The 18,364-nt window shown below is 43.6% G+C and overlaps 2 protein-coding genes across 2 annotated transcripts; one reads left to right on the plus strand and one right to left on the minus strand.

Annotated features, from left to right (window-relative positions):
• The first annotated feature begins 9,563 nt into the window (after window positions 1-9,563).
• Window positions 9,564-11,419, plus strand: LOC125535002 (peptidyl-prolyl cis-trans isomerase Pin1). Its single transcript, XM_048698060.1, has 2 exons — window positions 9,564-9,912; window positions 10,978-11,419. The coding sequence occupies exons 1-2, from the start codon at window positions 9,672-9,674 to the stop codon at window positions 11,100-11,102; spliced, it is 366 nt and encodes a 121-aa protein (XP_048554017.1). The 5' UTR covers window positions 9,564-9,671; the 3' UTR covers window positions 11,103-11,419.
• Window positions 11,420-12,272: 853 nt separating this feature from the next.
• LOC125535003 (tRNA-dihydrouridine(47) synthase [NAD(P)(+)]-like) lies at window positions 12,273-17,672 on the minus strand. The gene is made up of 10 exons (XM_048698061.1): window positions 17,383-17,672; window positions 16,350-16,466; window positions 16,050-16,268; window positions 15,240-15,495; window positions 14,881-15,140; window positions 14,433-14,705; window positions 14,075-14,356; window positions 13,071-13,191; window positions 12,749-12,918; window positions 12,273-12,650 (listed from the first exon to the last, which is right to left on the minus strand). Exons 1-10 carry the CDS (start codon window positions 17,605-17,607, stop codon window positions 12,552-12,554), a joined length of 2,022 nt encoding a protein of 673 aa, XP_048554018.1. The 5' UTR covers window positions 17,608-17,672; the 3' UTR covers window positions 12,273-12,551.
• Between the last annotated feature and the right edge of the window lie 692 nt (window positions 17,673-18,364).

Below are 18,364 nucleotides of genomic sequence, written 5' to 3' on the forward strand. Positions count from 1 at the left end.
GATCCGCCGCCGTGTGCATGCTAAGAGCATCTACAACCACAATGGACAAATTCACGAGAGTGATTTTTCTGATGGCACCGATTACTACTGAGTTGTGGGATGCCGCATATTTTGTTTGGGGATATGTGCATGTATTGCTCTATTATGGCAATACCACATATTGTCTGAAACATATACATCACAGTATCTTCTCTCTCCTTTAATCTAGCTAACTTTCTTACCCACCTTTATGACGTGTGGGACAGCTAGCGAGGAGGCCTCACGACAAAGTGACTAGCGGATATGTTTGAAGTAAAAACGGTAGTATTACATACATCCCGCCCACCCATGCCTTTCAGTCTGATTACATAGTTTGTATCAATTATATCTTTTGAACAAAATATCCGATTGACAAACCGTTTGGATATTAGTATTCATGATATTTAAATCTTCAAAATAAGATCAATTTTGGACACGGTTAAATTTCTTTTCAAATTCAAATTATTTTTTCGTTGCATGTTTTCATGCTTTTCATTCCGGATATTGGTACTAATTCATAGGTAATTTCGTTTCTATTTTTGGAGTCTTGAAATAAGTTTTCATATCATTAAATTCAACTTCATCTTCTTGTTTGCTTCCTTGTCATCTTATTTTTCATTCTTTTTTTTAGGACTAGCAAATATGTTCGTGCCTTACAACGGGTGAAAAAAAAAATTACATGTCCCTAGACTCAAGACTGCCCCACCCGTGTCGCCGCTTGGATGCTTCGCTGCGCCATACATAGAAGGGGAAGAGTGACAGCCCAAAAGTAACTTTCAGAAAAGCGCTTATCTGTTTAATACTCCCTCTGATTCATAATAAGTGTAACCACGACACTTTTTATGGATCGGGTGGAGTATTAGATAGTGGATCTAACATATCCAGGCAATATGTCTTTCATATCTAGGTCATTTATCATGGCATCACTTACAAAGTAATGGCTAACGAAGATATCAGGCATGCCACTTCTTGGCCAGTTTGCTAGAAATTATTCATTCATGCATGTTCGCTGCTTTTGTGAATCACCATGGAGGATATCCACACATATAGAAAGAACAAAACAGGATTTGAGTTTACAAAATCTCTTCTTTCTTCTTGAAGACCCTGAAGGGCGATCAACCTTGTGAAGTATGAATTGCTTAGGTAATCAACATCTTAGTCCATGATCATGCAATCAGTCGCCATCGATTGATTTTGTCAACTTGACATCAAGAGAAGAGACTATAAAGGCTAGCTTATGATAGAGCGGAGCGGACAACTGCGTCAGAAGGCTTTCTGTAGTTCCATGTTAAACTTTGGGACTTTTTGGGGATAATTTTGATCCTATTGCCGGAACAGGACCGTCAAATAACCAATGTGATCACCCCCCCCCCCCCCCCCCCCCCCCAACAAAGAACTAGTTACACCAAATAATGCAATCAAAACGGGCAAAACAAAACATGTGACCCAAGTAAACTCACGGGGTTTACCAAACCCATCCATGAGCTACACACTGAATACATGCAAGATCATGATTGCAACCACCATACTTGCCGACCGTTGATGAACTGATCAAATTAACCAACCAAACTTGGCCTTGGTCATTACAAAGCATTGCAAGATAGTACTCCCTCCGTTTCAAAATAAGTGTCTCAACTCTAGTATAATTTTGTACGGAGAGAGTAAGATACACAGTTTCATATAAACCAAAAACGAGCAGTCATCAATGCATGTTTTACTCAGCCAGTAAAAAAAATACCATAACTTACCTAGATGTTTCTAGCTAATAGCATAAGCCTAGAGAGGATTCAATAACATTAGAACCCAGCGTAGATCGATCGAGCTAATCCCTACTAGACCTAAGCCTCGTCGTCGTGGAGCTCGGTGTAAGCGTACCCCACGGCCTTGTGTTGTACTAGACCTAAGACTACGCCGATGATGCGGATGCCAACGACCCGGCATCTACCACGCCCGAGACTGAACCGTCTTTCTCAAGTGTATCGATGCCGACATAATTTGTGTCGCCTTCTTCACAAGCCACAACATTGACAATGGATTCTTCCGGGCCTCGTCGCTACAAGACCCTCAAAAAAGTCTACAATTACGCAAAGCCAGTTATGCTCGAGTACTCCGATTTGTGTTTACTCGGAGTTGAGGAGCCGACGAACTTCGTAGAGGCGAACAAAAGTTCAAATTGGATGCACGCCATGGATGAGGAGATGAAGGCGATCGAGAGCAATGGCACGTGGACTTTGGTAACCCGACCACCAAACCAAAAGGTCATAGGTTTGCGAAAATGTTAACGCCCACACGTGTGGGCGTTAACCAACTCGTCCACACGCCTCCATCACCGTCCAATAACTTCTGCACGAATGTTAACACGAATTAGCTGATTTTGTATGCCACGTAGGATAACTCGCATGTGTGATGTGTGAGAGAGGTCGCCCACACATCCGTTTTACCACACGGAGGGGCCGGTGTGTGGGCGTTTAGCAGTTCGCCCACACACCAGTTTTCAGTCACGCATAAGGACTGGTGTGTGGGCGTTTGCCATCTCGCCCACACACCCGCCTCCTCTCCCACACCCAAGTTGCCAGTTGCCATGCGTTTTGCAGTGTACATGGCAATTGCCCTAGTATGATTGCAAGCAGATGGCAACTCTCTCTATTTTTTACCCGTACATGTCAGTTGCCATATGTTAGTGTACATGGCAACTGCCCTAGTATGTTTTGCAGTGTACATGGCAACTGCCCTAATATGATTGCAAGCAGATGGCGACTCTCTCTTTTTTTTACCCGAACATGTCAGTTGCCATATGTTTTGCATGGTACATGGCAAACTGCCCTAGCGTGCACGTAAGCAGATGACAACTCTTTCTTTTTAAATGGCAACTGCCCTAGCATGCTTGTGAGCACATGGCAACTCTCTCTTTTACCCGAACGTGTTTTTTGCTATGCCTTTTTTTGTAGCGCTACATGGCAACTGCCTAGTGTTAGTAGGTGGCAACTCCTAAAGTTTTGAAATCACGGCAACTGCAGTAGACCAGACCACACATGGCAACAGCTGTAGTTGTCCAAAAAATGGCAATCTGGAACTTTTGACCTGAGATGGCAACTGCAGTTGAGCAAACATGGCAACTGTAGCTGTCCGACATGGCAACCGTAGTTCAGCAACATGGCAACTGCACTTAAACGAACATGGACGAGGGTCCGGCCCATGGCAACTGCGGGGCGCGCGTGTCACGTGGGGCGTGCGGGACCACGAGGTACGAGGCCTGACGTATCGCACGTGTGGGCGTTATCTATTTCGCCCACACGCACACGTGTAAGAGGGACCGGGAGGAAAAAAGTGGCGTGTGGGCGCTAATTGTTTTGCCCACACACAGACGTGTGGGCTGGTCCTCTTAGGCACCACACAGAACGTGTGGGCAGATTCCTTAACGCCCACACGTGTGGCAGTTATCGGCGTCCTAGGTTTGAAGTGGGTTTACAAGTTGAAGAAGGACACGAAGGGTGCCATTGTGAAGTACAAGGCAAGACTCGTTGCAAAGGGCTACGTACAACATCAAGGAGTTGACTATGAAAAGGTGTTTGCACCGGTTGCTCGATTGGAGGCGCTGAGAGTGCTCCTAGCTTTGGAGGATTGGAAGGTTCATCATATGGATATAAAATCCGCTTTCCTCAACAGTGACCTCAATAAAGAAGTGTATGTCGAACACCCCTCGGCAATGAGAAGCAAAGAGAAGAAGGGAAAGTTTACAAGCTCAAAAAGGCACTTTATGGGCTGAAGCAAGCGCCAAGAGTTTGAAACTCAAAGTTAGACCGAAGTTTGGTCACGCTCGAGTTCAAAAGATGTTCCCTCAAAGATACAAAAGATAATCTATCAAGCACCGAAGAACAGGTGAAGTTTAAAGATGCGACCAAAGGAGAGTGTTGCCATCAAGCTACGGATGAGCTAACGACAGTAAAGTCGGTCCCTGAAATGTCGACGAAGACAATGCCGACGATAAAGCATATAAGTAGTAGTCGTCGCATTTTGGATTCAGGTCGCACTGAAGACGTCATGTTTAGGGGGTGAATATTAGGATTAAACACGACTGCTTCCGTGTCCGATCCATGCACGTGTATATGCATGTGTCCGTGTAGGTTTTCTAAACCATCACCGAGTAGGACTGCTAGTTGGCCAGCTTAGCTATATATATAGCTAAGATATCCCATGTAATCTGTACAACGAAAAAGAAAAGATCAATACAAAGTATCCAACAGGTGCGACAGGCACCTGTGGCCATCAACGAAGTCTACCGATCCGTTTTTTCCTGTTTGCTTACGCCAAGTTTACGCATCAGTTCCGTCGACGACGCCGAAGTGAATCGATCGCTAGCTTGACGTGCATGTGCTGGGCATTGTTCATCAATCAAGTTGTGTGCTTTCGTGCCTCTTGAGGCTAGTACGTGTACATTGTTGATCCTGAGTGATCTGATCTAGAGATCAAAAGCCAACACCCGAGCACCATTAATCTATAAAGCTTTGTTTAGCCTTCAAGAAATAGGCAAAACAAAACATGTGCCAAGTAAATTCGCGGGGCTTTCCAAATCCATCCATGAGATACACACTAAATACATGCAAGATCACGATTGCAACCACCGTACTTACCGACCGTCGATGAACTGATCAAAATTAACCAACCAAACTTGGCCTTGATCATTACAAGCATTGCACGATACACAGCTTCATGTAAAAACAAAAAACAAAAACGAGTAATCATCAATGCATGTTTTGCTCAGCCAGTAAAAAAAAAGAACTAAACTATAGCTAATAAGACTAGAGGATTTGATAACATTAGAACCAGGTATAGATCGATCGAGCTAATTACTACTCACTATGTCATGTAATATAAGAGCGTTTTTTACACTAATTACTACTAGACCTAAGCCTCCTCGTCGTCCACGACGGCGTCCTCGTGGAGCTCGGTGTAGGCGTACCCCATGGCCTTGTGCTGTTCGAGGATGTCCTTCTCCATGTCCAGGATCACCGGCGCGGCCTCAAACCCCTTGACGAGGACGGCGAGCTTCGCCTCGTCGCCATTCACCACCCGGCGGAGGAACTCCTCGCTGAAGCTGCGGAGGGAAGGGCGAGCGCGAGGCGGCCTCGCCCTGAGCTCGTCCATGAACTCACGGGACACCAGGATCATCCTCTTGTCGTCGCCATCCCTAACCTTGATCATCGGCAGGCCCGCCGACCTCGCCTCCTCGGCGGTCGCTCCGATCCTGACCGGCATCTCCACGTACGTCTATCGCCTGCGCGTGCCGGCGGCTGCCCGCTCGAGTTTCGGCTTCGGGGTTGGTGCTGTTGAGGAATCTGGAGTCGCTTATACTCCCTCCGTTTTTATTTACTATGCATATTAGAGTTGACTGAAGTCAAACTTTGTAAAGTTTGACCAAGTTTATAGAAAACAATATAGACATTTATCATAATAAATCTATACGATGTGGAAGTACATTTAATAATAAATCTAATGTTGTTGATTTGTTATTGTACTGTATATCTTAATATTTTTGTATATAAACTTAGTCAAAGTTTGTAAAGCTTGACTTTGACCAAAACTAATATGTGAATTAAATAAAAACGGAGGGAGTATTTGTTTGCTTATAAATTACGTTGGGCGCACGGATATGATCAAAGCGTCTCCGGCTTGGACTCAGTTTGCGGTTGTTGAATTATGACGTGCTGCATTTATCTGCTAATATATAAGTATGTGGTAAAAACAAAAGGGGAATTCGCCACGGATAGAAAAAACGGAAATCCTATCTGATGACCGTTTGCTGGGAGTTTTAGTTCTGAGATGGGATCCAACTGTCATCTTGCTATGAAGAAACTGACTTCCCCTCACAACTAAAAATGTCGGTGAAATCGTTTGTACATTCCACCCCCTCCTGGTGAACGTTCGCTAACTAAGGGGGTCCTAGAAAAAAGTGGATGGTATCCAATATGGCTGCTGGAAGCATTTGCTCCTTCGCATAAAAATGTTTATGTGAAAGTTAAAAAATAAAAAATAGAAATAGAAATGCACATGTCCAAATGTCATCCGCAAAATTTTAGGTGAAAGCCCAATCATTTTTGACATGTAAAAGAGACAGAGTAGTAAAATTTTGAAATTTCTACACCGCTAAACTTTTTTTTCTGTTGAAACACAACTGTTTCGCTTCGCATGAAATATTTCAAACACACTTTGAACACTAAATTGAACATGTAAAAACATCAGAACTTTAAATTTTGTTTCATATTTGTTTTGAATTTACTGCTGGCTGTGAACTCGTGGGACACCCTAAACATTCACTAAGCACGAACACTTGAACATACAAATGTGGTTGTGACAGACAAGATTACAATAATCAACCATAATGCTCCCTCCGTCCAGGTGCATACGAGGCCTAGTAGAAATCAGGTACTTCTTTTAGAAAACTTTTGATCTCCTCATCAATAATCATGACAAGGAAAACTTTTGATCTCCGTCCACGAAAGGAAGTACCATTTTTCTCGCTCTTGATATAGATTTTTGCCACACTTTTTAAATAAAGCCGCCCGGCTTGATGAAATATTTTCCTCCTCTCCTTCCACGAGTGGGTCCCATGCTAGGGTTTCTCCACCTCCCGTCGGTGCCGCTGCCGATCTGCCTCATCTCCTATGGCCTTGGGGCCATTGAGGCATGGTGGATCTCCACCCTTGCCGGTGGGAGGGCTCATGCTTCGTTTTTTTGGTTGCTTTTTTAGGTTGCTTAGGGTTTTGATGAGTGATATGTTTACACTCATCACACTGTTGTTTAAACTGTACAATCTTGGAAATTCAGAGAAAGTCACTCTGATATTTTTACTAATGACTAATGAATGTGAGAGATTGCGAAATCCTTTCTCTAATTTGTTTTCATAGAAAAATAGGTCAAATATGGAGATAAAACACCACTTAAAAGCAAAGAAAATGGAGAAGGGATGGAAGGAATTGGAGGGGCAGCAAGACCACCAGAGCGCGAGACAACGTCTACTGCGCTCGTACCAAGTATCCACTGCTCTAGGAGGTCTTACCCAACAACATTCATAAAGGGCCCGTACCAGAATCACATAAGGCATTTTCTCAACCCTAGCCACTGCAATTTCCCATCTCACCACCATAGTCGTCGCCATCACCATCACCACCACCAGAACCCCCCCCCCCCCCCAAATTATCCATACTTGTAATCGTGTATCGCATCCGACAACCATTCTAAGACATATTATCAATAAAACATTCATCTTTATGTCTTCTCCGATCATTTTCTCTTGCGATCTGATCGTTATGTGAGAGTAATTCAGTAAGGTAATGGGTTGAGGCATAGCCTTGCAAACCTATGTATTTGTATGAGGAATCTATGTATTTGTACGAGTAATCAATGGAATGACTTTGAATAACTAATGTCATGTATGTGTTCGACTGCTACGGAGTTGTCTCTTGTCTCATTATCGTTCTACAACTCTGCAAGTACCCAGAATCTTGAAGTTCAATCAAGGAGGAGGTTAGGAGCAGGGAGAACGCGGAGCGCTATTCTGAACACAAGTGACAGAAAGGTTTAATACTATAGAGAAAAGCCAATCCTTAGGGATTCATGAGGTGTATTCATTAAACGTCCAATGCTTTTGTTTGAATTATACTCTTAATAACTTAGGTAACTCCGCGAGATGATAAAGGCGCGGGGTTGGACAACTGACCCTTAATGCAGGTCATGCACCGGTCAAGATGTAATTTGGACACATCCCCCACTTCATCACGTTGCAAACACATCTTAACGGTTCTCTTCCACAACACAAATTAAGATCATGACGATCCCAAGAGCAAATATATGGTTGTAAGAATCAAGATCTCATATCCATGCATGTTTTAAGTCTAGTGTTTACACCCCTAAGGTTGTTAGGTCCGGTTACAAACACTGGAATTTGATTATCTCGTAAGGACTTGGTAGAGCCTTTGACGTAGTGCACATCCTTGCATGGGTTTGATAAACCATTGTAAGAAATATTATCAATAAAGCATTCATCTTTATGTCTTCTCCAATGATTTCATCTTGCGAGCCGATCGTCATGTGCGAGTACAGTAAGGCAATGGGTTGAGGCATAGTCTTGCAACCCTATGTATTTGTATGAGAGATCGATGGAATGACTCTGAATTATTAATGTCATGTATGTGTCTGATTGCTACAGAGTTGTCTCTTGTCTCTTTATCGTTATATGACCCTGCAAATACCCAGGATCTCGGAGTTCAATCAAGAAGAAGGTTAGGAGCAGGGAGGACGCGGAACGCTATTCTGAACATCGGTGACAGAAAGATTTAGTATGGTAGCATAAAGTCAATCCTTGGGGATTCATGAGGTCTAGTCATTAAATGCCCAGTGATTTTGTTTGAATTATATTCTTAATAACCGAGGTAACCCCGCGAGACGGTAAAGGTCTGCAGTTGGACAACTAATTCTTGATGCAACTGCTCAAGGCGTAATTTGGACACATCCTCTATTTCATCGCATTTGCAAACACATATTATCAGGTGCCTTCCAGAGCATAAATTAACATCATGATGATCCCTAGAGAAAATATATGATTGTAAGAATCAAGACCTCATATCCATGTCTTTTCTAATTATAATGTTACACCCCTAAGGTTGTTAAGGTCTAGTTACAAAAACTAGAATTTAATTCTCTCGTAAAGACTTGGTAGAGCCTCTGACGTAGTGGACATCCTCTCATGGGTTTGATAACCCAGGGTCACTACTTGAGGAGAAAGAATGAAACCTTTGCTATCCAAAGCGGATCTCAAAGGGCATCATCATGTTTGTGTCCTACTCAGAAAGATGAGGCAGAGGCTCCCTAAAGATGGACTAAGATTCTACCTGCCTAGCCCATGTCCCGATAGTGCGTCAAGCATCGTCGGAGGGCGTGTAGGGCGTGTGGAAATATGTCTCCGGTGGATCTCGCAAGATTCGGTCGACGTTTTTCTTCAGTAGGTATGCTTAGGTCCGGTCTTCGTTTGTCTATGTGCGTGTATCTTTACGGATCCTTCCGATCTGCTCTTCTCTGCATCGACGACGGTTGTTATTCCGATGTGCTGGTCCTTTAGAGCCTTAGTACGACGACTTTTTAACTGTCTACCAGAAAGGTTTGCCCGACTTCAGAGGAAAGGACGATGGCGCGGGCACGCCTTCGACTCGTTTTAATGCTTGTAGTCGTCGCTAGGTGATCTACGAACATGCGTGTAATTTTTATTGTTTCTTGTGTTTTTTTATACTGTCATGATGTTTGATGAATACTTTATCTGTCTCGAAATATAAGAGCGTTTTTTTACATTAGTGTAATGTGAGAAACGCTATTTCATTTTAGGACGGATGGGGTAGATTATAAGTTTTTTTCTAAAAAAAATCAAGCAATGTACGACGTCGTGGAATCGTGATGTTAAGGTGAGCCTACTCTCCGTTTACACAGTCTAAAGGCGCACTTTCGTAATACGCCTCGTGCTCTGCTTTCCCTACTAGGTTCCGCCCACAGAAACCAATCAGAGGAACTCGGAAAAAGATCTCCGCTTTTCTCTTTGTCTACCTGCACCGGACGGAGCCACCCACCGAAGCGACCGGACCGGCGAGCGGCGGAGGAAAGTAGAGATGGCGGCGACGGGGGAGGAGACGGTGCGGGCGTCGCACATCCTGATCAAGCACGAGGGGTCCCGGCGCAAGGCGTCGTGGAAGGACCCCGAGGGCCGGGTCATCTCCGCCACCACGCGCGCCGACGCCGCCGCGCGCCTCGGCGAGCTCCGCGCCCAGATCCTCGCCGGCCGCGGCTCCTTCGCTGACCTCGCCGCGCAGCACTCCGACTGCTCCTCCGCCCGCCGCGGCGGCGACCTAGGTACGTGCGTGCGCACGACGCGATGCGCCGCCTCCCCCGCCCCCCGCCCCGCTCCGGCTAGATTTGGATGCGTGGCCGTTACTACGATTTAGGGTTGCTCCGAGCTGTCGATCCGGCGATTCGGTGCTCGGTTATTTCCTAACATGGGCAGGGGTCAGGAATGTACTACAGTATTTAGGATGTACTATCAGCATGATTCATGAATCAATAGGACTGCTTTTTATGGGGTTAACATTAGATCCCAGGAGGCCGAATTCTGAGTAGGAATCTGATTTTTATGCGGAGATAGGCGGATCGATCGGCTAGCGTGCTTTCATGGCATCCCTTCCTGGATCCACCAACTAATCATGTGTGTCATACTGCGTAGGGAAGTGATGCTATTTCGTAGTAGGAAGCAGTGATTGCTTGGTCTAAGTTAAGAGGATCATGGATAGGCTTCACTTGAAAGTGCATAAACATTTTTTTAAGATTGTACTAACTTGTCTTTGGTTGTCCTAGCACGTGCTTTTCGTTGGATCTGTGAGAAATAAGTTGGCCAGAATTGTTTCGTGGTATTAGTTGTGATCTCTTACATTTGCTTGTACATACCTATTTATTTCAATTCCTTCCTTTGCTCGTTTTTGTTCCCATTCTGAATGACGAATGTGAGGTTAGGCTTTCAAGAAGAGAGCTTGGGTTTCCTTATGATATTTAAAGAAAACCTGAAGCTAAGATTGCCATGTTGCCTAGTTTGAAGGAAGAAGCGTGAAGCAGAAGTTGTTCTGTACTTGCAAGTTTGACAGCAGTTATCACAGAACCTTGCCTTGTTGTGTTGTTAGACTTTTGGATCAGTGCGCATCTCTTTCGCGAAGTTTGTGCTCTTGCTGATTAGGGTGAAGAGTCGCCACCATGGTGCTGCAACCATGATGCTATTGATTGTTACATTTTATCCGCTCAATTAATAATCCAATCTCTGTGGAAACACATCAATGATGTTCATTCATGGAATTCTTGCTGATTGCACCTCTTGACGTTCAACCACAACTGCACCTTGGTAACCGTTATGTTGCTATGGATCCTTGATAGGCACCTTTGGGAGGAGGCAGATGCAGAAGCCCTTCGAGGACGCCACGTACGCTCTCAAGGTGGGGGAGATCAGCGACATCATCGACACCGAGAGCGGGGTTCACATCATCCTGCGTACCGCATAAGGAGAATGAAGCCCACGCCGTCACCATCACAACAACCTGATGTTATTTAGCCCTTTTCCTTCTTCCAGGGCCTGCGGCTCTTCTCATTCCGGCAGCCTGAAACTTGAATGAAGAAAATGTCTTGTATCGTCTAACCGTTTTGCTACGGCCATTTGAGCTGGTTGATACATACTTACATCACAGGTCAATGTTTGAGCTTATGATGTCTTGATCAGGAGATGTTTTCTGTTCGTCATTCCATTTGTGATAAATCATTTCAAATGAATGTTGTATGCACCATGAAATCTCTCCTACTTATAGTAAGGTTTTGTTCTTCATTCGGCCAATCTTACATGCCCCCCTCTCCCACCCTTTCTCCGTATTGATTTTTTTCCCTTTCATTTATGATTTTTTACACCATTTTTTTCCTGAAAACTGCATCCATTGTACCTCATATTGACTTCCCAAATAAAATTATGTTTTCTTTGGTAAACCAAGTAAACGCTTACCAAATAAGGGTATAGTATAAAATCATTTTTAACACAATCACACTGTATGGGTAGGTGCAAGGGTTTACCAGTAATTATTATTTTTACACAATCACACTATATGTGCAGGTAAATCATCAAAAATACAAAGGAACATGGTTCCATGTGCACCCACATGAATAGATATTCGAAAAAAATGCAAGGGAAAAACCTGCACTATATGTGAAGTATTGATGCCTGTGGTATTCTTAGTGAAGAAAATACAATTGAGACCATACTATTCATCAAACAATGTTTTTTTAATATAACTTTGATTTTGACATTTTTATCCAGAATAGCACGGCTGTCATTTCTTTGTGAAACCTCATACGTGAGTATATTGGTTGACTATGTATGTTACAAAAAAATATTCAGATTCTTTTGATTTTTCTAGTATTTTTTTGAATTTATTATTCATAAGGGATGTGCATGGAACCATGTTCACCAAATCCACGTCCAGTAAATCATGGGCTAACTCACCAAAAATATGTATGCCCCTTTGCGACGAACGCGCAACTAGTAACGGTCATCTTCAGATATGAAAGTAATTTGGGAATACATTCCTCGTAATTTTGCACGAAACCATCCAAATCGTCACAGGTCTGTGTTGACCGTTTGAGAGAGAGAGGGGCCATATTCTCACTGATGAGAGAATTAAACCATATAACTGAGCAACCAATAACTTAAATTAATATGCTTGGTTGTACACAGAACTGTTATGGCTTGCAATTAGCAGGATCCTGCATTCTTCAAATAAAAAGCAACCATCATTCAGAAGAAGAAGAAAAATATGCAACAGCATCATGATGTTGCTCCACACTGCTGAATAACCATTATGAGGCAGGCAACATGGAGCCCTGGCTGAGTTTCAAACTAACTGAGAAGAGACGTGATCTTATTCAGCATCATATAAACTGCCGAATAACCATCACGCGGCAGTCTTTTAGCCGTTCTCAGCGCGGTCGTACGAGTTAGACTTGTGCTTGGGCGCGAAGGTGAACCCTTCCGGGACTTTGCCGAGCAGCAGCTCCGAGATCCTCACCTGCGTATTGCATAGAGGAGGTACATCAGCTTCCCAATCATGTCACAAGTACGTTCATCAGACAACCGGATGGAGAAAGAGGAGGGCAGCTGGCTTACCCAGTCGGCTGCTGAGTCGGAGGCCATCAGGGTCTCGAGGTCGTCGCGGCCGCAGTAGCTTGGAGGCCTCCAATTCAGCTGCTGCGGGACGACGTCCAGCAGCCCGACCGGGATGTACCGGCACGTGTAGCTCAGCCATTCTAGCAGGAAATGGCGTGTTGTCTCCACACCTGGAAACACATTGAACTATAAGTTGAGAACGTAGATAATTATTTGCAAGACAATTTGTAAGTTTAAACGATGGGCCGATACAACTCCCTGTGAAAATATGGCAAAGAAAATCTCATAATTCCTACGTACTCTCAGAGAAGGGTGGACTCACCTTTGGTGTCAGAGCCCCAGTGTTCGAGACCGAAACCAGTAAAATCTTTCAGAATATTCAATCTCTCGCCAGATGTGATATCCCAGTCCCTTTGTTCTTTTATCTCAGTAAATATCCAAGGCTGCCAAGCATCAAAACGGCATGCATGAGCACCAACACGATTTAATACAATAACCCATAAAGTGCAGGCCCATATAGACATTTTCTGCCGACTATGTGCTACATTATGTTTGAAAAATCGACGCATAGGTTGTTTCAATGGTGATCAGGCACTATTATTAGACTGATCATTCAAACATCTCATCTAGTACAGATATGCAGAGAGGTTATTAATTAAGCTAGTAAAATCATTACAAAAAATGTTAGGACCTGAGAGCATTCAAGTAATACCGAGTTTGCATGTATCCTCCTAAATTAGTACCGATTACATGCTACAGTTTACCTTGCCTACCAGGTATCAATTCAATGTGAAGTATGCATTATAAAGACCGTCCACTAACTACGTAAACAATATGGATGCAGTCATCAACCATTTGGCAGCTACGAATAATTGGCATCTGAATTTTTTATATTTAAGATTAAGAAGAGGGATAGGCGAGACATTCATAGAAGAGGAACAAATGTGAAAATAACAGTTTATATGCTGCAGTTGAGGCAAAGCAGAAGACATGCAAAATAGTTATTTCAATTCTAGAATGGTTATAAGTACAAGGAGTACCATTCACACAAAATACAAAGACACATGGAGAGCATTAAACAGTGTCACAAATATCCAATGTTTTGCAACGATGAATAGCACTTATTCTTATGGCAGACGAAAATTGAAAGTTTGGTCGAAAAAATTTCAAGACTAAACACTGGAGCATAATTCACTGATATAGAACTGCACAATTCCAAGCTAAAATGTGGTTCACTATCATGCTATCCCAAAATACTCGGAACCATTTGTTTTTTTCTCATAATATATAACAACTTAAATCATGTAAACTGCTGTGCATACTAACCTTGACAAGCGCACCTCGAGCAATCATGCAAGTGGAAATTTTGGAGCTGCCAGAAACATGCCTGTTCCAGTCAGTAAAGGAGAATATATCACCATTTCCAATGACATGCAAGTCATCAGGGGCCTTCTGTGCACACTGGTTAATATAGTCCCAATCGGCATTTTTGCTGTAGCGTTGTTGCCGCGATCGACCATGTATTGTTATGGCTGAAGCACCCCAGTCATAAATGTCTGAAACTAAAGAATCAGCACGGTTCCTGCCTTCGAAGAAAGCTGTTCTTACCTAGAATCAAGAAACAAAGAAAAGGTGAGCACAAGAATTCTGCTACTCTATTTTAATATGTGTGTTGTTGAATTACCTTAACAGTTAGAGGTCTTTTAGTAACGGCAGATGATGCTTGAACAATACTCTTAATCCTCATAGGTTTGCTAAGCAACGAGGACCCAGCACCCTTATTGACAACTAAATCGATTGGGCAGCCCATATTTATGTCAACGAAGTCAAACGAACACTCGTTATCCACAAGTTCAATTGTCCGTGCCACTGTATCTGGAAAAGCTCCACAGATTTGCACCCCAAACAAATCCTCTGATGAATGTCTTCGCAGCAAAGCCCACTCTGAAGCTTGCCCCTACATGAAACATATCCATATGAAATGACATCACAAGGAATAAACAGATGATAATTCGTTAACCTTGGCACCATTTGTAATGGATGTAAGAAATTAACTCCACTCAAAAGACACGAAAATGGCATATGTCACATATGACGATGGAACAGACCAGGAAGGTACTTTGTTTTCTAACCTGCATAAGATTTGTGCACATAGCCATTTCTCCACAAGTAATGTCAGCTCCCAATGTTTTGCACAGCCTCCGGAAAGGAAGATTTCCCACAGTGGTCAAGGGAGCAAGGTACAGCTTCTCCCGAAAATCTATTATCTTCCTTTCACGTAAATGAGGTGTTGCGACTAGGTCAACTCTGCAAGAGCTTGGGATATTTGAGGGCACTTCCAATCCATTAACTAAATTAGGATCTTCAGGCTCCAGCTTAGTGTCATGAGTACCTAACCCATAATGTTAGTGAAAAGGTTAATAAATGAAACCATACTATGAGCAACAGGAGCACTTAAAAGAATGGCTCTTAAATCCAGAAACAAAATTACCAGCTCCTTCTTTGTTAATTTCAACAACTTCAATCTTTGACTTCTTTGCTGCCCTTGCAACAGAGTCACCATCCAAAGGTTCTCCCCCCAATTTATCCATTTCTTCACACAAACTGGAATCATGTTCCACATTCACAGCAGTATTGCAAGAAGATTCAGTTTTTTCGTCACCATTCAGTTCACACGATACATCTGGATTATCACGATCAGCGCTCCGATCTTCAGCTAATGCACTTGCTTTAATCTTGATGACTTCCTGCATTATGAAACACACCGATTGAGACTAAATGAAAGTATTATCATGTGACAGAACTTCACAGAATAGATCCTAAAACAACAGATTCTGCACCAACCCCTATGTTGCATCAGAAACTTCATAACAATAACTTATAATCAAAATAAAAAGTGGTATATGACATAATAAATTTCAATAGCCATGTGTTGACAAGCATTTTGAGGATCTTATACCCATATCAGTATCAGGCACATAGTAACTGCCAGTGCTAAGAACATACATCTCTTCTATGTATTTAAGAAGTATGAGAGGACCACTATGATCTACATTTGGAGATGCAGTAAAATCACTAGGCAGAGAAATTCCAATATTGCTAAAATTAGGGCTACGACTACTATATGTATTAGCCATTGTCACCTAGCAGGTGATAACCGGTAACCATTAAATATAAATATTTTAACCCGTAAAATGCAATGTGCTCCAATAAACATAAATCGTGCACTCTGTGTCCATGATAACAAGTGTAAAAGCCAGACCTGATAGACAATAGAATTCAAGAAATTTAAATTATGTACCTTAAGACCAAGATGTTTGATCTGCTCACTGGCCCTGGGAAATTTATATTTGGTTTTCCATAAGAGCTTTTGAACATCTTTACTCAAAGTGTTTATCTCATGACTTTCAGAAGGTGCATGGTTATCTTTGTGTGTACCAGAAAATCTGCAAGTTAGTCCATACGGACATGGCTGCCCCAGAACAGTGAATGGACATGTTCCTTCAAGGTCAGCTGGTTTCTGCGAAAGTAACAAAGAGATCAGTTATGAGTTATAGGTTCAGGGAGAAGACCAAATCAAGAGTGGCCAATAAAACAATACCTGAGCCAAATAAGCATCTATGTCATGGGTGAAACGGCAAGAAGCACCAAATTTGCAAGCGTCCACATTTCCACTTTTGGCAACTGCCACACAAAGACGCAATACCGACTCCTGTTCCTGCATAAGTTGCACCCAAATTAAGATGACGACCAACAGTTTGTAGTATATGTTGCCTGCATAACAAATACACAAAGGTCTGCCATGTTCATGGGGCACTACGAAGCAAGCAGATATTTATGATCAGAGCGCATAGGGGAAGATGGTAATACTCCTGTAGATAATAAGTGATGGGAGATGCAGGCATGCAACAGGGGTAGTTCAGAGGTGGTTTTGCAACGAAGATGGTAGATAATAATTCATATATCCCATTAGTAAAGTAGCCCCGAATTGTCATTGAAAATCAAAGCAGGCCAGTTTACATCATTACTACAACCAAGCATTAGATGGAACATAATGAGTGTAAAGTTGCTTTGAACTTAGGTACCAAAAATTGTTGACAGACACCAAAAAGACATTTTGGCCACACAGGAATAAAAAAAGTAACAATTACTCAAGTACATATTATATGTATCCATAAACGTGTACTTGCATCAGAGAGAAATCAGTAGCCACAGGCCTGCTTCTTTCGTATACTATAATCAATGAAACAGAGCATGCATTCATAAAGGCCAGTGAAATTTTTTAATCCACACATTTGTATTCATTCAGTGTGCGATTCTTGCTCACAACTTATGTACTTACTAGCCATTAGTGTCCAGGAAAAACAAATCTTGTCAAGGGAGGCTCACGACCAATTTCTAAAACTATTTAGCCTGAATTCATCAACACATGTTGTCCAGTTCACACTTTGCGCAGGCACATATCATCATTTTTTCATGAAACGGATAAGCCACGACCGAAACGCCGTCCGACTACAAGGCAACTACGCACAGGCATTACCACAAGCACCTGGCACGCGCTGCTTCACAACACTACGGACTACGCTGTCTGTGGGGCATTGCCGCGAGCACCTTGAGTGCACCACAGTCGTTACCTGCTTGCGGTCGCGCCTGAACTGGCGCTTGGACTTCTTCTCGAGGGGGACGGCGCCGCTGGCCCTGCCGCCGTCCTCGCTGGGGGCGTCGCGGACGGGGGCCGGGCGGAGGAAGGCGGGCTTGACGGGGGCGACGCCGCGGGCCACCAGCTCCTCCGGCGTGGGGGGCGGAGGGGGAGACGGGTCCGCGGCGACGGGGCAGGGCTCCGGCCGGTCGTCGGCCATGGCAGCTGCGTGGCGGCGGCGAGGGGAGTGGAGCTACAGCCTGCGCGTGATACAGGAGGCTGCGCCGAGGGTTTTATGCGGTGGGGGCTTTTTCGCAGTAAAACCCATTTTGGGATGGCAATTTACATAAAGCGAAGGGCCAATGCTGGATATAATTTTTAGTAGAAATTGTACATCTTTTGAATGGCAATAATATACACACACACAAGAACACCCGAAATACAAAGCATATCAATAAAAAATTACATCGAGATTTCAAGACCACCGAATGACCACTATTAACACCAGAATGAGCCGTCGACACGTCTTTGTTGTCGCCCCCTGCCGAAGTCGGCTTGACCTTGTCCGTCCTGGAAGTCTTCGTGCACACACCTTTAAGGACCAGCGCCCTGGAGCCGCAGTCATCGTTGTTGAACCCTTGCATAGATATGAAGCACCAGATGCCAAATTTCGCCACATGACGAGAAACCATAACCACACTGCCCCAAGGAACTACATGAATCTAATCTGGAGCTTTGTTGACTAAGTTTAGACAGATGAACTCAAGGAGAATTGGAACCCGAAAGGCAAACTCAAATAAGAAGCACACCTGAGTGCCGCACTGGCGAGGACTAAAAAAACCTAATCTAAGCTATTAACTGGAGCAGATGCATCAGGATTCCAATCCCCACCACCGGTTGCCGAAGTGGCGGGCAGAAAGGAGGCGCAATGGGATCACGGGTGAACTCTGGAGGGAGAGTTTGCCAAGGGGAAAACG

The sequence above is a fragment of the Triticum urartu genome, chromosome 2 (genome assembly GCF_003073215.2).
Source record: "Triticum urartu cultivar G1812 chromosome 2, Tu2.1, whole genome shotgun sequence".
In the NCBI taxonomy this organism is placed as follows: Eukaryota; Viridiplantae; Streptophyta; class Magnoliopsida; order Poales; family Poaceae; genus Triticum; species Triticum urartu.

Bases quoted from the DNA above. Each gene is read 5' to 3' on its own strand.
- LOC125535002 (XM_048698060.1), top strand. From the start codon at position 9,672: ATGGCGGCGACGGGGGAGGAGACGGTGCGGGCGTCGCACATCCTGATC. The intron at 9,913-10,977 runs GTACGTGCGTGC...GATCCTTGATAG, and splicing joins CCGCCGCGGCGGCGACCTAG to GCACCTTTGGGAGGAGGCAG.
- LOC125535003 (XM_048698061.1), bottom strand. From the start codon at position 17,607: ATGGCCGACGACCGGCCGGAGCCCTGCCCCGTCGCCGCGGACCCGTCT. The intron at 16,467-17,382 runs GTAACGACTGTG...CAACTTATGCAG, and splicing joins TCAGGCGCGACCGCAAGCAG to GAACAGGAGTCGGTATTGCG. The intron at 16,269-16,349 runs GTATTGTTTTAT...TTACTTTCGCAG, and splicing joins TAGATGCTTATTTGGCTCAG to AAACCAGCTGACCTTGAAGG.